This window comes from Pithys albifrons, chromosome 26 (genome assembly GCF_047495875.1).
Source record: "Pithys albifrons albifrons isolate INPA30051 chromosome 26, PitAlb_v1, whole genome shotgun sequence".
NCBI lineage: Eukaryota > Metazoa > Chordata > Aves > Passeriformes > Thamnophilidae > Pithys > Pithys albifrons.
Genome location: NC_092483.1, coordinates 1,153,955 through 1,175,256, shown reverse-complemented (window position 1 = coordinate 1,175,256; position 21,302 = coordinate 1,153,955). Strand labels below are relative to the sequence as shown.

Below are 21,302 nucleotides of genomic sequence, written 5' to 3'. Positions count from 1 at the left end.
TTCCTCAACAGTCACCAAGGTCCAAGGTGCCTCATTCTCTGTGGTGTCCATCACAGCAGCAAGTTTCTGAAACCACTTATCTATGTCTTGGCCCTTTCAATACTGCTCAGCGTTTTAACTGTTTCCTGCAATTCGGTCACCTGATGCAAGAGATCATCAACCATCTTTTGCGGGTTCTTACCTTTTCTCCAGGATAAGGGTCTGGGCACTCATTGCAACCTACCATCTATATTGATGTCTCCTTCCTTACCAGTTCTGTCTGGGTGGAAGCGTTAGACATCTTGGGGGCTTTCTCTGTAGAAACACTGGTTTTAACTCTGGGGCGAGTGCTTAACATTATGGCAGAGACCTACAACATTTCCCTGGACTGTGGGCCTACAAGCAGGGTGCATGACCCTTCTCACACACACTCTTCTGAACAAACTGCTGCACCTTCTCAATCCCTCATTGCATGCCCTATTCATATTTTTCCATTTTATTTTTATGCATGTGTATCTATGTGTGTGTATATAAATATTTTCCCCTAGGTTTAAGAAAAAAAATATTTCTATGAGAGAGCAGGGGCAGTGAGTTTGATAGAGGAAGTGGCTAAATTGAATTCCTTGTTCATGACACCTATGTTGGTGTAAAATTGAATTTGAAAGATGCTAGTATTAAGTTCTTCTTTAAAAAATAAAAGTCAGTTGAAGAACCTAGGTTAAAATAATGACCTATCAGTTTTACACTTTCTGAAAGAAGAAATGTTTTAAAAATAAAATACTTTTTTTAAGGTTTGGCCAAAGTATGGGGAAAACAAGGACATAGTCTGCACCTGGAAATATGTGAGAGCTTGTGATTTGCCTTGGAATGAACTTGTTCTCTTCTGGCTCTTAGACTACAGTGATCTCAGTGGTAGAAATAAATATATCCATTTCCTTTCTGATGTTTGGAAAATTTGAGTTTTGGAGGTGGTTTTTGACGTGGCTTTTGGTTATTTATTTAAGTGTAGGATTTCGTTTTTTTGGTGGCATTTTGTCACAGGCAATTGTCTGGTAGGTATTTTCTTGTGTCTCAAGGTTTCTTCTTGCTGAATTTTTTTCTCTTCATCTACCATCTTCCACAGTTCCTGTGACATTTACTTATGGCACTGTGCTATGCTGAGAAATGCTATTGTTTTATAACGCTCTAATTTATCCAACACTAAAGGTAAGGTGAGAGTTGTGTATGATAATACTATTGTATTTAAAATATCTTTGGTGAAACATGGTGGAAATTGCCTTTAATTTTTAGTAAATGTTTTAAACTCCAGTCATAATCCACAGTGGGTGCCTTGCTTTTATTTTTCAAGTCAGGTTAATATGTTAGCATTATAGCATCATGCCTGAAGTAGGCCCTTGATGACAGGAATGGGAAGCAGCTTTGTTGCTCTCCAGTAAGTATAAGTAAAATACAGCAGTTGTATTTCTTCATATCTCCCCACTTCAAAATAAGGAAGCTTTATCATGGTTTGTTTGTTTCTTTCTATCAAGGTCAACAGATGCAAATGGTTGGTTGAGGTGCTGTCTACAGGAATGAGTTTGTGAATAGCTTAATTAATTTTGTTTTCCCTCACTAGTACAATTTAATTGGTATTAGTAACAGGGAGAGTAATGGTTCTGTTTTGTGGCTTTAAATGTCAATTAAGTGTGTTCTAGTGCAGAAGATGATCAACCTACCCCCTCTCCCCCTCCCCCGCACACACACACTTGCTGGTTGACAGCCAGATAGATGAATTGTGCTGGAAGTGATCGGCTTAGACTTTGATATTAGCTCTTGGGTTTTTATTGGTTTGGATTTTGTTATCATCTTTAATGAGAGGTTGTTTCTTTTTAAATGCTAGCAACCCAAGTGTACATAATTTAAGATAATTTTGTTTGTGTGGTGTTGTAACTCCAATTTTTTCCCCCATGATATCTTAAAAGTACAGTAGTATTTAACCTAATGAGGAATTTGATTAAAGTTTTAACTTGGTTCCTTTGTAAAATTATTTTAGAAAACCAAATATTTATATATTTTTGAATAGTCATGAAATAAATGTTTAACTATTTTATTTGAATATGTTAAATCTAGTGTGAAATGGATGTACAGGTGGAATAATCCAGTGGCTCAAGAGTATGCTCAGGTCACTGATTATATGACTTGGTACAAGTCATATAATCAGTGTCAAATTCAGAGTTTGTCTGTGTGGGGAATTTTACTGCTGTTATTTTAACAGTATAAGATGGTCTGTATGGATTTATATTATGTGTGGCAACACACCTGATTTTCCACTTACTTTTAAAAACACTTTATTTAATCAACTGTTTGGTCATATTTTATATATAAATGGTCCAAATCACAACATGAAATGTAGCTTGCAAGTGCTTCCTTAAAGATACTTTCCCTCCAATTCTTTTAATGAAAAAATAAAACTAGGGGAACAAAACAAAGTTTATATTTGCTTTGAAGAAATGCATGCTCAAAATAAAAAATTGAGGGGACATCACACTGCTGATCTAAAAAAACTTAAAACAATTTTGTGTGTGTGTGTATGCAAAAATGTATGGGGTTTGATAGAGTTAAGTAAGGATTTTGGTGGATGAGAAATAGTTTTGTTTGACTCCTCTAAATTAATGACAAATTTTCTACCTTCTTTCTTCTTTCTCCCTTCCCTCCCTCTCCCGCTGCTTCCTCTTTTTGCCTCCATGCCCCCTTCTTCTTTTAAGGTTTAGTGAAAAGTATCTGATTAAACCCTGAATTTTCATTCCTGATTTATTTAATCCAGTGCATTCATTTGTATGCTATCCATGTGTCTGGGCTAAGCTAACAATTGATTTATAGGTGAAGCTAAAGTTTTTTCAATGTGACTTTTTTTTAAATCCTATTTGAATAGCCATTGTGTAATATCCTGTTAACTTCTAACTGCAGCCAGTCGGATGATGATTCTGGGTCAGCATCAGCTTCTGGATCTGGTTCAAGTTCTGGAAGCAGTAGTGATGGAAGTAGCAGTCAATCAGGTAGCAGTGACTCTGAGTCTGGTTCAGAGTCTGACACATCTAGAGAGAAGAAACAAGTTCAAGCTAAACCACCACCAAAAGTTGATGGATCTGAGGTAAAACAAAACATAAATTAACCCTTTGTGGGGAAAAACCACTCTGTACAGAGTAGTTACAAGAGCAATTTTGATTTAAACAAACAAAACCCTCATATTTTTAGTTAGAATGTTGAGTTGATTTGGTTAATGAAGTCACATATTTAGCTCTCATAACAAACAAGACTGCTAAGTTCTACAGTTAGATAATTACCTAAATTTTATCATGCAGAAGCACCTATTAAATTATTGCATGTTTTTGAAGACAAAGCCACACATAATGTTGCTATTTCTAAATTTTTTTCAAGTTGTGTCTCTAATGCTTAGTTTCTTCATATCAATAAATGATTGTATAACAATTTCAGGCTTAGGTATGTCTTGTCTTCTGTCTGGGAAAGAAGTCTGTCAAATTTAGGGAAAAAAAAGTGGTGTCTAGAAATCTCTTCAATGCAATGGATGAAAGTTACCTGAGCTCTCCTTTGTTTTTCTATGTAATATGGCCTTAATTTGGATGATATCATATACATGAGGGTAAAAAAATATTTCCTACTGTAAGATTCAAAGGCTGTGAAGGATTTTTTTTGTGGTTTTTTTTGTTGTTGTTCATGTTCATGCTTTTGATACTGTCTCTCACAGTATCCTTCTGGACAAAATGTTCAGCATACTTGCTAGATAAGTCCATAAAATGATGGGTGAATAATTGGCTGATGGGTTGTACTCAAAGAGTTGTAGTAAACGGGGTTACATCAGGCTGGAGACCAGTCATTAGTAGAGTTCTCCAGGACTCAATATTAGGCCCATTTCTCTTCATTGTTTTTATGAATGATCTGGGCACAGGAATTGAATGGACATTAAGTAAGTTTGCCAACAATACTAGACGAGGAGGAACTGTTGACTTCCTTGAGGGGAGAGAGGCCTTACAGAGAGGTCTGGATAGACTAGAAAACTGGACAATCATCAACTGTATGAAATTTAACAAGACCCAATGCCTGATTCTGCACCTGGGATGGAGTGATCCTGGGTATACATACAAATTAGGGGAGAAGCAGCTGGAGAGCAGAACTGCGGAAAGAGATCTGGGGGTTTGGGTTGATGGCAAGTTGAATACGAGTCAACAGTGTGCCCTGGTAGCCAAAAGGGTCAACTGTATCCTGGGGTGCATCAAGTACAGCATTATCAGCCAGTCAAGGGAGGTGATTGTCCAACTCTACGTTGCACTGGTGCAGCCCCACCTCAAGTACTATGTGCAGTTTTGGGTGCCCCAATATATGAAGGATATCAAACTATTAGAATCACAGAATATTGAGTTGAAAGGGGCCCACAAGGATCATCAAGTCCAACTCTTAAGTGAATGGCCCATATGGGGATTGAACCTGCAACCTTGATGTTATTAGCACCATGCTCCAACCGAGTGTCCAAAGTACTGTGAACAAGATGGTAAAAGGTCTCGAGGGCAAGACTTAAAAAGAGTGGCTGAGGTCACTTGGCTTGTTCAGTTTGGAGAAATGAAGGCTGAGGGGTGACCTCATGGTGGTCCACAACTTTCCCAAGTGGGGTAATGGAGGGGGAGGTGCTGATCTCCTCTCTCTGGTGACCAGCGATAGGTCCAGAAAATGGAATGAAACTGCATTAGGGGAACTTCAGACTGGACAGTAGGAAAAGGTTCTTCACTGAGAGGGTGGCCAGTCGCTGGAACAGGCTCCTTGGGGAAGTGGTCATGGCACCAAATCTGTCAGAGTCCAAGGAGCGTCTGGACGATACTTTTAGTCATATGATTTAGGTAGTCCTGCAAGGGGCAGGAAGTTGGACTCGATGATCCTTATGGGTCCCTTCCAACTCAAGACATTCTATGATTGTGTGTACTTCAGTATTCCCACATGAAGCAAAAATATATCGACAAAGTGGCCTGGAAGGACTTATCTAGATCAGTTTAAAAATTTACTTTAAAAAAAGTTATCCTAATAATAGAGACCTGCCCAACTATTGTTGTACTTACTGTAAAAATTGTGCTGACTATTCTTATATAACATTCCTTTTTACAGAAGTCTCACTATAAAATGCTATCCAATATTATTAATGCATGTGGTATTTTGTAGTGAGTTTTTTATTAATAATAAATTTGAGATTCATCTTAGTAGTGATGCTGTTCAGCTTAAAAAAGGTAAGTATGTGGTAAACTTTAACATTTCAATAGGTTTAAATGACTCTTGTATCTGAATTCCAATTTAGTTTTGGATGTCCAGTCCAAGTATCCTCGCTATGCAGAGATCAACAGTGCTCAAGAAGCAACAACAGCAGAAGGCAGCCTCATCAGACAGTGGTTCAGAGGAGGTGAATAACATATTTTAGTAAATAAAATATAAAAATGCATTTCTCATTACCCCATATGTTAGAATTAAATTATGTAGAGCTAAGTTCTGTTCTATCTGTGTTTAACAAGTCTAGTTGTAGACTATAAAAGTAATATTCAAATACCTGACACGTTTATAAGGAAACATGGGGGGAATATTTAGTTACATGTTTTCAGGTGAGTTATGCCAAAATGATAGCAGTTTAGATTGATATCTTTAGCTAGATATTCTGTGATGCGTGGACCAATTTTTCAAGTCACATTGTATTAACTTTCATTGTATGTCTTCCTTCTGAGCTCTATAAAGACAGTTAAAATACTAAAAGATTTTTCCACTATTGTTTCTATATAAAGGTAGCTGCTGAAGTTTTCAAAAACGCTACATGGAGTAGAAAGCTATGTTTTTGCAACTTTTGTATCAGCTATAAAAGAATGCTCGTCTTTTAAGAACCATACTCCAATTTTAAAGATTTTTAAAACCTAAACCATAGCCTAAAGAAAAGTTGACTTTGTGCAGTATAAATATCTTTTAAGGACACTAGTGACTGTGAATTAGAATTTATTCGAAAGCAGACTTTCATATTTCCTTCATTATTAAAAAATAGTAAGCATTGTAATCGCAAGTCATCATTACTCTGTGTGTCTTTTTTTTGGGCAGATCTAGCTGCTCATCATTAAAACTAAACAAAAGAGTTAATTATATATAGTTAAAATATTGATTTATAGCTGTTGCTAAGTACTCTTTTCCTGAAGGCTCTTTTTCAGGGTAAAAATGATCTAAATTTCATCTCTATGAGATTGGTTTTAGGAAAATAATTTTAAGAGAGTTCATTGATTTATTTATTATTTTTTGTTCAGGAGTGGAGAGAGAAGAAACATACATGCTATTTTAAAATTTTTCTTAGTGGTCTTTAAATGTGAGAGGATATGAAAGGTGAGACAGCTCTCAAAGGGCAAGAGGTTTTATTAAACTTTTGATAGAACCATCATCTTGATTTATTAACTCGCAGTAGTCTAAACTATGACTATACATAGGCATAACAGTTATATTTTAAGACAGTTTTTTTGTAGTGTTTTCTAGAGTTCTGCTGACGTGGTATGTTTGTAGATGGAGAAATATGAAATCAATAGCAATCCTGATCTTATTCAATATCAGTGGGTACACTGAGGGAAGTGAAGAGGATAAGACATGAAGAATATGATTTCAGTTTGAAAGTGGGAGCTGGATTATCATTTAATACTAAAAATACTTCATTCTTTTTTTAGTAATGAATTGTATATATTCTTTTCTTTATCTGCAGGATTCATCGAACAGTGAAGATTCTGCAGATGACTCTTCCATTGAAACCAAGGAGAAAAAACATAGAGAGTAAGATATTTTTCATAATTAATATAATTTTTTGTTATGGCGACATAATGCTTATAATTACCCAGGCTTAATTTCTCTGCATTTGCAATACATAATCTTGAACTTCTCAATTTTGATTAACATTTTTAAGTATTTTAAAATAAATATTCTCAAAGGAACATATATTTGATCTTAGAGGTCTTTTCCAACCTAAATTATTCTATGATATCACTATCATTTCTGAGCAAAAGAGACTGTTTTACCTACAGTGTTATTGGAAAGCATTCATTGACACTTGTTATTTTTAAAGTAGTCTAGTTTATGGCATATTTTTGAGCTGAAGGTCCTCTCTGAAAATTATTGAATAGGGAATTGCTTAATTAGGTTTTCTCAGATAAAATTTGAGTTGGCATCCCATAGTTAATACCAAATTTTTAAACACTTTAGAGGCAACTTTCCCCCCCCACTTATTACAGGTTTGACAGTAATAAATCACCTTGGCTAGTCAATAAAGCTAAGTTGAAATTGATCTGGTTTTAAGCTGTAGATGAAATAGTTTGTGAAAAAGGTTATACTTTCTCATTGGTAGTGACCTGTGTGTATGTGTGTGGGGTGGTGTTTTTCTTTGTGTTTTGTTTTTGATTTTGTGGATTTTGTTTGGTTGTTGTTGGGTTGGGTTGGGGTTTTCTTTAATGAACAGAGTATAGAAATTGAATTGTTTTCTCATTCCTCTTTTCCAGTTAATTGAATCATCTCAATATTCAAGGTTGTCAATATAATATCTTCAAGAAATAGGGGGGGGGGGAGGGAGGAGGAGGCAAAAAAGCCTGCTATGTAAAATAGTATTTCCTTAGTGATAAATTGTCATTCACAGTCTTTTGTTACTTAAGAATGTGATTAAACCTAATAATATACTCTGTTACAGGAAAGATAGTTTAGAAAGTAGTAACCAAATAACCTTATATATCCAGTGCTTCAATTTTGATTTATGCCTATGTTTGCAGTTGTTATCTGACATGCAGAGCTGATTTACATATATATATATATACTTAGTACAGGATCAAAGCCCTATAGAGTATGGTGTTTTATATGTTGTCTATATCCAAATAGATACAGGTTGGGGATTTGCATAGGGGTGGCGGAGTTGTTTGGTTTGGGGTGTGGAGTTTTTTTGTTTTTATTGGAGGGAGGGGTTGTTGTTTGGGTGTTTTTTAATTCACAGCTTACAGAAAAAAATCTTTTAAGGAGACAGATGATTCTATAGTATTTCTAAGACACACAGATGTATTGACCACAATGAAAACATAATTTCTAGAACCACTGCATATTTAATTGAAAGAAATGTCACAGCTCCGATTCTTAGCTTTCCTGATCTGAAATGTAATGAAAAGGTCTTTGAGTAATATTTCACTTTTGAAGGACATTAGTACTGTTTGAGCATCTTGGTCAAAGACCCCTAAACCTGGTAATAGATGGTAGTATAAAGATTAAGTAACCTTTCAAGAGTGCATGCCAGACTTTTTTTCCACCCCCACCCAAGCTACTAAGATTAAATTTCTCTGTACAGAGTCTGAGGTAAGATACTGTTGATCAGTGGGTACATCTTTCCTGTTGCAAAGTAGATCTCAGCTAAGCAGGAGAACAGAGACAGGGCCACAGGAAGTCACAAGTGGCTTACTCATAGTATCTTGCATAGGTGTGAAGCACTGATTTGGAAGCTTGGTGGGGGCTTTTGGGAGCCAGTGCCTCTCAGATTGCCATGGTTGAAGTCTTTCTGTGTGTTTCTCTTTCTGAGTCTGTATTATTTTTTGTTCCTGTGCTGAAGTTGATAATTATTCACATGAAGCACAGGGAACATAGCTATTAGAGAATTTTGGATTCTGCAAAATATAATGTTATGGATTTTATTACTTGAGCATAGGTAAGTTCCAGTAAATATGTATCTTTCCAGCTAAAGTCTTGTTAAAGACATTGGGTTTATTCATGTGAAAATAATTATTAAATCTGTAATTTATACAGAAACCTAGATTTTTGGTTTGATTTGGTTTTTATATCTATCTCTTGATATCAGAAAACTTAATTAAATTCCTTTTGAAGCCACTGGATATATTTACCTGTTATCCATCCATGATAATTTTATGTCATTCCAGCTGAAATTACTATTATATATTTTTATTTCTGTGAAGAATGTTGAAATTAAAGCAGCAAGCCTGTGGTGAATACTTGATTTGAAAAAAAACAACCCCCCCAAAAAACTAATGTGAGTTACTATTTTGTTTTTCAATATGTACAGTGAAGACTGGCAAATGTCTGGGTCAGGGTCAGTATCACGAACTAGTTCTGATTCTGAATCAGAGGAAGATGGAGAGAAAAGCAGTTGTGAAGGTAGTGAATCTGACTATGAGCCAAAAAACAAGGTCAAAAGTCAGAAACCTCCAAGCAGGTAAGAAGTCTTGCATTTTAGATACTCTGGTACTATTTCTAATTCGTAATAAAGTACTGTACTACTATACATGCAAATGAAAACATTAATATTTATTACAGAACTTGAAGACTCTTTTTAATCTACAAAAGATGTTATTATACCAGTGGTTTGTGTTGAATACCTCTTTCCTGTCTGCTCCAACTGAAAGTGGTGTAACTGAGCAGTCATGAAATACATTTATTCCAAAACAAATACAAAAGGCTTGTAGTTGTCCATGTTGTAACCCCACTGTTGTGTTGTATCTTATTGTCTTTAAGAATTGAGCCTAAAAGCGGCAAAAAGATTGCAGGACAGAAAAAGAAGCAGCTTGATTCATCGGATGATGATGACTATGACAAGAGAGGATCTCGTCGCCAGGCAACAGTCAATGTTAGTTACAAAGAAGCTGAAGAAACCAAGACAGATTCTGATGACTTGTTGGAAGTTTGTGGAGAAGATGTCCCACAGCCTGAAGAAGATGAATTTGAAACTATAGAGAAGTTTATGAATAGTCGAATTGGCCGAAAAGGAGGTAATATCAGTGTTCCTAAGATGCTGCACTGCATTGTGGTGCAATGTAAACAGTTATTGATTTCAGCTGTAGGTAACCCACGATGTTTGTGAAGAAGTTTTAAAATACCAGAAAGTAATCTTATTTTGGTTTTCATATTCATAAGGATGTTTCTTTTGTAAGCCTTATAAAATAAAACATGGAAGAGCTTAAGTAACTTAAGTTCTTAAGTAATGCAAAAAGAAAAAATGAAGTGGAATATAGCTCCATATAGCATAAACACATAGCATACTATTACATCACTATTTGTACAGTTTATTGATACTTGATAGGTATAAACTGTATACAGGAGGGTGAAGAAAATGTGGAATGAATAGGAGAGCTAACTTGAATGATGAAGGATGATGTTGGGAAGGCTGAACCATTGAGATTGTGATTTCAGTTATTCATTTTCAATTAGTCCCAATACAGTGCAATCGATGATGAAATATAAAATTTCAGTGATACGCTTGCATGTGCACTTCTAAAAGTGTCATATTTCCAGCAGCTGATGGGATGCAGTGTCCTGCTTGTGTTTCTTTATTTTTCCCCATTGTATTCTTACTCTAGCCCCTTACTCTAATGCACAGTGTCACCACTGTGTTAAAAGCCTTTTGGACTAGGCTTCTTATTTTTTGCATGCCCTTTACTATTGGCATGCTCTGTTGCTATATCTGTCCCCTGCGTCTGGTTAGGTCCACTTCCTTATTTGGCTGTCCTTGCAAAAGTGAGCCTGTTTCTTGCTGCTAGAGTGCTTCAGCTGTAATACTGACTATTTAATTAAAAATTACCCCACATAAGTTTCCAAAGGGGAGGGGGAAGTAGTAAAATGAGTTTAGGGAGAAATAGTTCAAGGACAGCCCATCCCAAAGAGCAAGAAGTCAGGCAAAATTGCCAGTAGGCCTGCATAGATAAACAAGGAGCTCTTGGCAAAACTCAAAACCAAAAAGGAGGTATATGGAAGGTGGAAGCAGGGACTGGTAACCTGTGAGGAATACAGAGACTCTCTCCAAGCATGCAGAGACACAGTTAGGAAAGCCAAAGTTCACTTGGAATTGAATATGGCAAGAATTTTCAAGAGCAGCAAGAAAGGCCTCTATATAGGTGACAAAAGGAAGACTAAGGAAAATATGGACATACCACTGAATGGGGCAAGTCCTGATAACAAAGGACATGGAAAAGGCTGAGGTACTGAATGCCTTCTTCACCTCAGTCTTTACTATCAAGACTGGTCTTCAGGAATCCCTGGTCTTCGAGATCAAGGGGAAAGTCTGGAGCAAGGAATATGTACTCTTGGTGGAAGAGGATCGGGTCAGGGAATACTTAGGCAAACTGGACATACATAAGTCTATGGTTCCTGATGGAATGCACCCACAAGTACTGGGTAAGCTGGCCCTCAGATTTATCCACTGCTAGTGGTCCAGGCAGGCAGTGATGACATTAATGGAAGAAGTACCAGGGTAATTAAAAAGGATTTCAAGGTGCTGAGTCCATTTGTTAATGAGACAGGAACACAGATGGTGTTTGCCTCAGTTCCTGCAGTAGCAGGGATGAATGAGGAGGGGAGTAGGAAAGCCCATGTTATCAATAGGTGGCTAAAAGATTGGTGCCACCAGCGGAATTTTGGTTTTTTTGACTATGGGGCAAATTCTATGGTACCAAGCCTGCTGGAGTCAGATGGGCTACATCTGTCTAACAAGGGCAAAAGGACTCTAGCTTGTAAGTTTGGAGGGCTGATCAGGAGGGCTTTAAACTAGGTTTGAATGGGGAAGGGGTTGAAACCAGGCTCTCCAGGGATAAGCCCAAGGGTAGAAAGCCAGAGTTAGGAGTAAAATCAGCAGCCCAGCTGAAGTGCATGTATACTGATGCACGCAGTATGGGCAACAAACAAGAGGAGCTGGAAGCCACAGTGCAGCAGGAAAACTATGCCATAGTCGCCATCATGGAAACCTGGTGGGATGACTTGCATGACTTGAGTGCTTCCATGGATGGCTACAAACTCTTCAGAATGGATAGACAAGATAGGAGAGGTGGAGGGGTGGCTCTGTATGTCAGAGAGTCTCTTGACTCTATAGAACTTGAAATCAGTAACAATAAGGTTAAGTGCCTGTGGACCAGAATCAGGGGGAAGGCCAACAAGGCTGACATCCTGATGGGAGTCTGTTACAGACCACCCAAACAGGATGATGAAGGGGATGAATTATTCTACAAGCAGCTGGCGGATGTCTCAAAATCTCCAGCAGTTGTTCTTGTGGGCGACTTTAACCTGCCAGATGTCTTCTGGGAGCTCAACACAGCAGAGAAGAGGCAGCCTAGGAGATTCCTAGAATATATAGAGGATAATTTCCTGCTTCAGCTGGTAAATGAGCCTATCAGAGGTGGGGCCCCGCTAGACCTGCTGTTCACCATCATAGAGGGGCTGGTGGGAGATGTGGTCGGAGGCTGTCTGGGGCACAGTGACTATGAAATAATAGAGTTGTCCATACTCAGGAATGCAAGGAGGGTCATCAATAAATCTTCTACCCTGGACTTTGAGAGGGCTGATTTCAGCCTATTCAGAAGACTGGTTCAGAGTGTACCATGGGAAACAGCCCTTGAAAACGAAGGGGTCCAGGAGGGATGGATGTGCTTCAAGAAGGAAGTTTTGACCACGCAGGAGCAGCCTGTCCCAGTGTGCCGAAAGGCAAGCCGGCAGGGAAGATGACCAGCGTGGTTGAACAGGGAGATTCTGAAGGAAATCAGGGAAAAGAAGAGAGCTTACTGACTGTGGAAAAAAGGGCTGGCTACTCATTAAGAGTTTAGGAATATAGTTAAATCATGTAGAAAGAAAATTAGAGAGACAAAGGCACAATTTGTTTGGCTACTTCTGTTAGGGATAACAAAAAGTGTTTCTATAAATACATTAATAACAAAAGGAGGGGCAAGGAAAACCTCCATTCTTTGTTGGACTTGGGGGGGAACATAGTTAACAGAGATGAGGAGAAGGCTGAGGTACTTAACACCTACTTTGGCTCAGTTTTCACCAGTAAAGCAGGTGACCCTCAGGACAACTGGCCTCCTGAGCTGGCAGACAGGGATGGGGAGCTGAATAGCCCCCCTGTAATCCAGGAGGAAGCTGTTAGTGCCCTGCTGAGCCACTTGGATTCTGACAAGTCTATGGGACCAGACGGGATCCATCCCAGGGTGATGAGGGAGCTGGCGGAAGAGCTCGCCAAGCTGCTCTCCATCATCTTCCAACAGTCCTGGATCTCTGGGGAGGTCCCAGATGATTGGAGGTTGGCGAATGTCACCCCAATCCACAAAAAGGGCTGCAAGGAGGACCTGGGAAACTACAGGCCTGTCAGCCTGACCTCAGTGCCTGACAAGGTTATGGAGCAGATCATCCTGAGTGCAATCACACAGCACCTACAGGATGGACAAGGGATCAGACCCAGCCAGCATGGGGTTAATGTGACGTTCAGATCTGTGTAATTTTGATGCAGATTGAACTACAAGTTCGAATCATTCTCTTGAGCAAAATTAAAACTCAAACAAGTTATCTGTAAATACCAAAAACTTTTTTATTAATTGATTGCTAGAGAGATGCGAAAGGAAAAGAGGAAAAATAAGAAAAGTTAGGAAAATGCTTAACATTATTTATAGAAGCAGAGAAAAGATACCACCATCTTCCTGCAGTCAACAGATACTGAAGGAGAACCCTCCCTGCCCTTCCTCTCAGTTACATCGATAAGGCACTCAAGTAGTTTTTTCATGGTGGTATCTTTTCTCTGCTTCTCTAAATAATCTTAAGCATTTTTCCTCTTTTCCTTTCCTTTTTGTAGTTCAATCTGCATCAAAATTACGCAGATCTGAACGTCACAGTTAGGAGGGGCAGGTCCTGTCTGACCAATCTGATCTCCTTTCATGATCAGGTAACCCGCCTGGTGGATGAGGGGAAGGCTGTGGATGTGGTCTATCTAGACTTCAGCAAGGCCTTTGACACTGTCTCCCATAACATACTCCTGGAAAAGCTGACAGCCCCATGGCTTGGACAGGGGCACTCTCTGCTGGGTTAAGAGCTGTCTGGATTGCAGGACCCAGAGAGTGCTGGTGAATGGGGCTGCATCCAGTTGGCAGCCAGTCACTAGTGGTGTTCTCCGTGAGTCAGTGTTGGGCCCAATCCTGTTTAATATCTTTATTGACAATTTAGATGAGAGGATTGAGTCCATCATTAGGAAATTTGCTGATGACACCAAGTTGGGAGGGAGTGTTGACCTGCTGAAAGGCAGGAGGGCTCTGCAGAGGGACCTCGACAGGCTGGAGACATGGGCTGACTCCAACAGGATGAGGTTCAACAAGGCCAAGTGACAGGTCCTGCACTTTGGCCACAACAATTCTATGCAGTGCTACAGACTTGGGAGAGAGTGGCTGGAGAGTAACCAGGTAGAAAGGGACCTGGGAGTTTGGATTGACAGGAAACTGAACATGAGCCAGCAGTGTGCCCAGGTGGCCAAGAAGGCCAATGGCATCCTGGCCTGTATCAGCACTAGTGTGGCCAACAGGTCCAGAGAAGTGATTGTTCCCCTGTACTCAGCACTGGTGAGACCACACCTTGAGTATTGTGTTCACTTCTGGGCCCCTCAGTTCAGGAAAGATATTGAGGTGCTGGAACAGGTCCAGAGGAGAGCAATGAATTGGTGAAGGGACTTAAGCTCAAGTGCTCTGAGGAGAGGCTGAGGGAGCTGGGGTTGTTTAGTCTCGAGAAGAGAAGGCTCATCCCTCTCTACAACTACCTAAAAGGAGGTTGTAGCCAGGTAGGGGTTGATCTCTTCTCCTGGTCAGTCAGCAATAGGACAATAAGGCAAGGGCTTAAGCTCTGCCGGGGGAGGTTTAGGTTAGATATTAAGAAGAAATTTTTTACAAAGAGAGTAATCAGGCACTTAAATGGCCTGACCAGAGAGGTGATGGATTCACCATCCCTGGAGGTTTTTAAGATGAGAGTGGATGTGGCACTTAGTGTCATGGTCTAGTAATGACAGTGGTGTTCGATCAAGGGTTGGACTTGATGATCTCAGAGGTCTCTTCCAACCTAGTTGATTCTATGATTCTATGTCCCTGCAAGGCCAGTCTCAATAATCTTTGATTGATCATGCCAACAGGGAGAATTGCCCGAGGACTGGAGGTGAGCAATTGTCATAGAATCATAGAATGGTTTGGGTTGGAAGGGACCTTTAAAGGTCATCTACTCCAGTCCCCCTGCAATGAGCAGTGACATCTTCAGCTAGATCAGGTTGCTCAAAGCTCCATCCAACCTGACCTTGAATGTTTCCAGGAATAGGGCATCTACAACCTCTCTGGGCAACCTGTTACAGTGTTTCACCACCCTCATCAGAAAAAAATTCTTCCTTATATCTAGTCTTTTAGTTTAAAACCATTACCTCTTGTCATATGGCAATAGACCCTATGCAACTAAGCCCCACACAAGCGTTCACTCACTTTCCCCCATGGGATAGGGGGGAGTATCAGAAGAGTAAAAAAAGTGAGAAAACTCATGGATTGAGATAGGGTAAAGCAAAAGCTGCATATGCAAGCAAAGCAAAACAAGCAATTCATTCACTTCTTTCCGTTGGCAGACCTCTATTCAGCCATCTCCATGAGAGCAGGGCCCCATCATGCATAACACTTACTTGGGAAGACAAACTGCCTCTCCCAGCTTCTTGTGCACCCTCAGCCTATTCACTGGTGGGGTGGAGTGAGAAGCAGAAAATGCCTTGACTTTGTGTAAGCACTGCTCAGCAATAACTAAAACATCTCTGAATTATCAATGCTGTTTCCAGCACAAATCCAAAACATAGCCCCATACTAGCTAATATGAAGAAAATTATTTCTATCCCAGTCAAAACCAGAACATTTTAATAAAAAGTTTGTCTCCGTCTCTTTTATAAGCCCCCTTTAAGTACTGAAAGACCACAATAAGGTGGAGTCTTCTCCATGCTGAACAACCCCAACTCTCAACCTGTCCTCACAGGAGAGATGCTCCAGCCCTCTAATATTCATGGCCCTCTTCTTCACATGCTCCAACAGGTCCATGTATTTCCTATACTAAGGACTCCAGAACTGGATGCATTAATCTAGGTGGGGACTCACCAGCATGGAGTAGAGGGGCAGAATTGCCTCCCTTGACCTGTTGGCCACACTTCTTTTGATGCAGTCCAGAATACAGTTAATTTTTGGGCTCTGAGAGCACATTGCCAACTCATGTCCAGCCTTCCATCCACCAGTACTCCCAAGTCCTCCACAGGGATGCTCTCAATCTCTTCATCCCCCAGCCTATATTGATACCAGAGATTGCTCCAACCCAGATGTGGAACCTTGCACTTGACCTTCTTGAACCTCATGAGGTTCCCATGGGCCCGCTTCTCGAGCTTATCCAGGTCCTTCTAGAATGTCAACCACACCACTCAGCTTGGTGTCATCTGCAAACTTGCTGAATGTGCACTCAGTCCCTCTGTCTATGTTGATGAAAATATTAAACAATACTGGTCCCAAATGGACCCCTGAGGGACACCACTCATCACTGATCTCCATCTGGACATTGAGCCAATTCCTTATCCATGAAATAGACCATCAATTTAGAGAGAAGGATATTGTGGGGGTCCATGTCAAAGGCTTTACAGAAGTCCAGATAGATAACATCACTAGCTCTTCCCTTATCCACTGATGGAGTCACTCCATCATAGAAGGCCACTAGGTTGGTCAGACAGGACTTGCCCTTGGTGAAGCCATGCTGGATGTCTCGGATCACCTTGCTGTCCTCCATGTACCTTAGCATAGCTTCTAGGAGGATCTGTTCCATGTTCTTCCCAGGCACAGAGGTGAGGCTGACAGGGCAGTAGTTCCCAGGGTCTTCCTTTCTACCCTTTTTAAAGATGTGATGCCGTGAGAGACCCCAAAAAACAGACTCCGAGCCAAGTTAGTGTGGGATAAGATAAAAAGGTAGGTTCTTTAATATCTAGGCTTAGGGCTTTTAGGAATACATGATGACATGCCCCCCATGAACACTGATTTCCATGGGTTTTATAATAATGTCCACCCAATCCCCAGTTTACACATCTCTTGGTCTAGCCCCGTCCTGCCCCTGTTCCACCCCCTTAACATTTGAGGCTGGGGTCAGTGGGACCTTCTCTTCATTTTTTTTTCCTCAGCACACGTAGGGCTCTTGGAGGTTTTCCAGTGTTCTTAGACCCAAGGCTGTTCGTTTATGTTTATGTCTTCTTTTGCAGGCCTTCTGATATTCTTTAGCCTTCTACCTTGAAAAGATGTTTAAACACTAAAAGAATTTGAGCTACTGATATGTGGTAGGGGTTAGGATACATAAACAATGAACTTAAGCTGCCAGAAATATTAACACACTACATTTGCTTTTTTACTAAAATTACAAGTACTTCTAAAATCTATAAAAATGAAAAAATCAAAAACCCCAAAGGCATCAATGGGTACAATGTTTCCCTTTTTCCAGTCTCTGTGGACTTCACCTGACTGCCATGGCTTTTCAAATACCATGGAGAGGGTCTTGGCAACTACATCAGCCAATTCCCTCAGGACTCTGGGATGCATCTCATCGGGTCCCATAGACTCATGTATGTTCAGATTCCTCAGGTGGTCTTGAACCTGATCTTTACTTACAGTGGGAGGGACATTGCTCCCTCAGTTCCTGCCTTGACTGAGGCAAAAAAGTCGATGAGTACCTCATCCTTCTAGTCATCTGTTGTTTCCAATTTGCATGTTGGAGTTGTCCAGAGAAGTGATGGAGTTGCCCTCCTTGGAGGTATTCAGAAGCCATTTGGACATGGTCTTGGACAATGGTGACCTTGTTTGAGCATAGAGGTTGGACCAGATGACCTGTAGAAGTCCCATCCAATCTCAACCGTTCTTCAGTTCTGTGAATTCCATTTATGGCATCCATAGTAATAATTGAATAGTAGGCTATTGAAGTCTTAAGGCTGATTAAGCACAATTTCAAATATCTGTTATATTCTCAGAGATGAGAAGGACATAGCAAAGATTACAGCAGGGAGTGTTAGTGGAGCATTCTCTGGGGATCACTAGAAATGCTAAGAAAATTCTCATGAAATGAGATACTGTAGGTTAGATGCAGTGGGTTTTGGTTGCTTTTTTGAATCTTTGAATCATCATAATTCCTCAAATAAAAAGAGTGACATAAGCATTGTAGATATAATTAATCGAGTTGCATCCTCATACAAAAGCATCACAAATTGCTTTCTGCAGTGTTTTTTAATTTATGGCAGTGCACGTTTAATTGAGCCTTGTGGTGTGGTTTCTTTATTAGCCACTGGTGCTGCAACTACCATCTATGCAATTGAGGCAGATGGTGACCCAAATACTGGGTTTGAAAAGTCAAAGGAGCTAGGAGAAATACAGTATCTTATTAAATGGAAAGGCTGGTCACACATCCATAATACATGGGAAACTGAGGAAACACTGAAGCAACAAAATGTTAAAGGAATGAAGAAACTGGACAACTATAAGAAAAAGGATCAGGAAACAAAATGCTGGTGAGTATTTTTATAACTATTCCCATTTTGCATATTTTTTGTAACAATATATATGTTTTTAAGTGCCTGTACAACAGGAAGACAAAGCTTTAAAGTTGAAGCTTCCCTAGCACCTTATGGTCCTGGAAGATTCTGAGCATACCAACTTTTCTTGAGCAAGTGACAATACTCACACATCTTGTAAAATCAGGCCTTTAAGCAAGCAGCCTCTGCACCTAGATTTTAATATGTCTGTTATAAATGAAGTTTTAATAAAATGGTGGTAGGTTTTCTGTTTTTTTTTTAATCTTACCTTTTACTAATTTGTTATTTTCATCAGAGTTCCTCGGGAATTGCTGCAGAGATGAAAAAAATCAGAAATGGCGAAAGCACTCAAAACATTACAGCATTTAGTTTTCTTGGCTCAAACTTTTGTAAAAGCCTCAGAATGAAGAAAGGAAAAAAATCCTTGTTTTAATACTATGTTTTGGTATTCCGGTTTATTAGTATGTTTAATATAATCTATGAATAGTGGTGGAATTTTTAGTGACTCCTACTCATAAGATAGGTTCTTATAGTGAGACATCAGTGCTGTTCTGTGAAAATACCATGTGAAGTACACTACTGTGTTGAGGACAGATATTGTAAATTATCTGCATGACTAGTACAAGCTATAACTGATAGTAATTTCTCTTGATAACCTTCCTCAGTCATCAGCGATGAACAACCTAGGCCAGATGCAACACTTTTATAGCAGGAATTCCAGAGTTGTAGCTTCTTCAAAGAAGCTCTCTAAGCAGCATTCTAATCATGCTTACATTCAGAGCTTTAAAATTGTCAGATTTTCTTAGTTTTAGAACTACACAATGTAGTAAGTGCTGCAAATAAATTCCCGTTTCAGGCTGAAAAATGCTTCTCCAGAAGACGTGGAATATTATAACTGCCAGCAGGAACTTACAGATGATCTACATAAACAGTATCAAATAGTGGAGAGGATAATTGGTATGTGACAAACTTCCACATGGAAAACAGTGTTGAGAATATTGCAAGTTTATTACTTGCATGTTGAATTTATAGTTAAGAAATTTAGGTTATTAATATCCTTAGTAACTTAAGGCAAAACAAAATCTTTGATGAAGAGAAAAATTGTCATATTGTCTTTGCTGTGAAACTAGTTCATGTTGTCTTATCCCCTAAAATGAGTGCTTTCTTAAAATATAGAAGGAAAATATTGATCTGGTATCTCTGATGTGTTTCTGCAGCTCATTCAAATCAGAAATCAGCAGCTGGTTATCCAGATTACTATTGCAAATGGCAAGGTCTGCCTTACTCAGAATGTAGCTGGGAAGATGGTGCTCTCATTGCCAAAAAATTTCAGGTGTGTATTGATGAGTATTTTAGCAGAAACCAATCCAAGACCACTCCATTTAAGGACTGCAAGGTGAGTGTGTAGTTTCAATGGATTTATACAGTTGCAATAATTAAAAAAAAGCTGATATATTTTATGCATCCAAAAATGCATATTATAAAATATTTTTGAATGCTGTCCAAAACAGTAATAGTGATAGCTATATTTATATATGTAGGAAGTATTACTATAAAGAATAACCTTTCTTGTCCCTGCCCATGGTAGGGGGATTGGAACTAGATGATCTTTAAAGTCCCTTCCAACCCAAACCATTCTATGATTCTGTATTGGTTCCCTACTTATTTTATTGCCATTCAAATATGGAATTGTTTAATACTTAAATTTCTTTTAAAAGTGACCTTTGTGAATGAGTTCATGTCACTTCTGTTGTGGAATTTAGATTAGCAAACTAATTTTAGCTTGCAAATGGGTCATTATTGTTATATGGCCTAGATGTGTGTGATGAATAAAGACTAGACTTGGTGGCCAAACAGAATCCTACTGCTACTTTGTTTCTATAAGAAGACATTTTGGTAACTTCACTTAGTAGTCGGACTGATACTCAATTTGCTTTTGACAGATTCTAAAACAGAGGCCAAGGTTTATTGCACTAAAGAAGCAACCATCTTATATTGGAGGACATGAAGGTTTAGAGTTAAGAGATTATCAGTTAAATGGACTGAACTGGCTTGCTCACTCATGGTGCAAGTAAGTAGTCTTAAATTAGTCTTGCTGTTTTTAACTTGAAAGCATTTATAAAATTTGTTTGTTTGTTTGTTTGTTTTTTAGAGGGAATAGTTGTATTCTTGCAGATGAAATGGGTCTGGGTAAAACAATACAAACAATTTCTTTTCTGAACTACCTGTTTCACGAACATCAACTGTATGGGCCTTTCTTGTTAGTCGTGCCACTTTCTACCTTGACATCTTGGCAAAGAGAGATTCAAATTTGGGCTCCTCAGATGAATGCTGTGGTTTACTTAGGAGATATAACTAGCAGAAATACGGTGAGTATTTTTTTGTATCATTGAAAAAGATTAATGGTAAACAAGACTCACTTCATGTTCCTGTCTTATGCTAATCTCCAATATTTTGATTGGGAATGAGCAAATAATTAATTGAAACATTGCATGTAGTTAAAATGCAAATTAAAAGCATACATTTTGATCTGATATGAATGAATGTGAAAAATTTCATTCCTGCTAAATAATAAAAAATATTAAAAATGCAACCTTGCATTTAAAAATAAATTGTCCTTTGTCATGTGATTATTTAAATGCATAAAATAAACATTTAAGACAGACAGACATAATCTTAATTTGTTTCCTGAAAGGAGGAATATAAGTAATCTTATCCATTAAAGTTTAAAAAAACCCCAAAGAACCTCACCCAATCACAACCCAAAACATACACACAAAGAAATCCACAAAAACCCCTAACCAAACAAAACCCAACAAACACCCACCACCCATTTAAGAAAAAAAGCTTCACGTTATGTTCCTTTTCCATTATCAAATTGTTGTATGTCACTTAACATCTATATTGCTATAGTACCAGAAGT

At 38.9% G+C, this 21,302-nt stretch overlaps 1 protein-coding gene across 8 annotated transcripts in view; it reads left to right on the top strand.

Annotated features, from left to right (window-relative positions):
* LOC139683039 (chromodomain-helicase-DNA-binding protein 1-like) overlaps positions 1-21,302 on the top strand; it is an 81,322-nt gene that overhangs the window by 27,758 nt on the left and 32,262 nt on the right. For 7 of the 8 annotated variants that reach the window (XM_071577753.1, XM_071577747.1, XM_071577749.1 and 4 more), the window contains exons 3-12: positions 2,926-3,109; positions 5,318-5,419; positions 6,740-6,807; positions 9,080-9,229; positions 9,529-9,782; positions 18,130-18,355; positions 19,236-19,336; positions 19,597-19,775; positions 20,323-20,450; positions 20,532-20,748. In XM_071577753.1, the coding sequence (XP_071433854.1) occupies positions 2,926-3,109; positions 5,318-5,419; positions 6,740-6,807; positions 9,080-9,229; positions 9,529-9,782; positions 18,130-18,355; positions 19,236-19,336; positions 19,597-19,775; positions 20,323-20,450; positions 20,532-20,748 (1,609 nt within the window). The remainder of the gene's footprint in view (positions 1-2,925; positions 3,110-5,317; positions 5,420-6,739; positions 6,808-9,079; positions 9,230-9,528; positions 9,783-18,129; positions 18,356-19,235; positions 19,337-19,596; positions 19,776-20,322; positions 20,451-20,531; positions 20,749-21,302) is intronic. The other variant, XM_071577754.1, reaches the window with a different exon arrangement.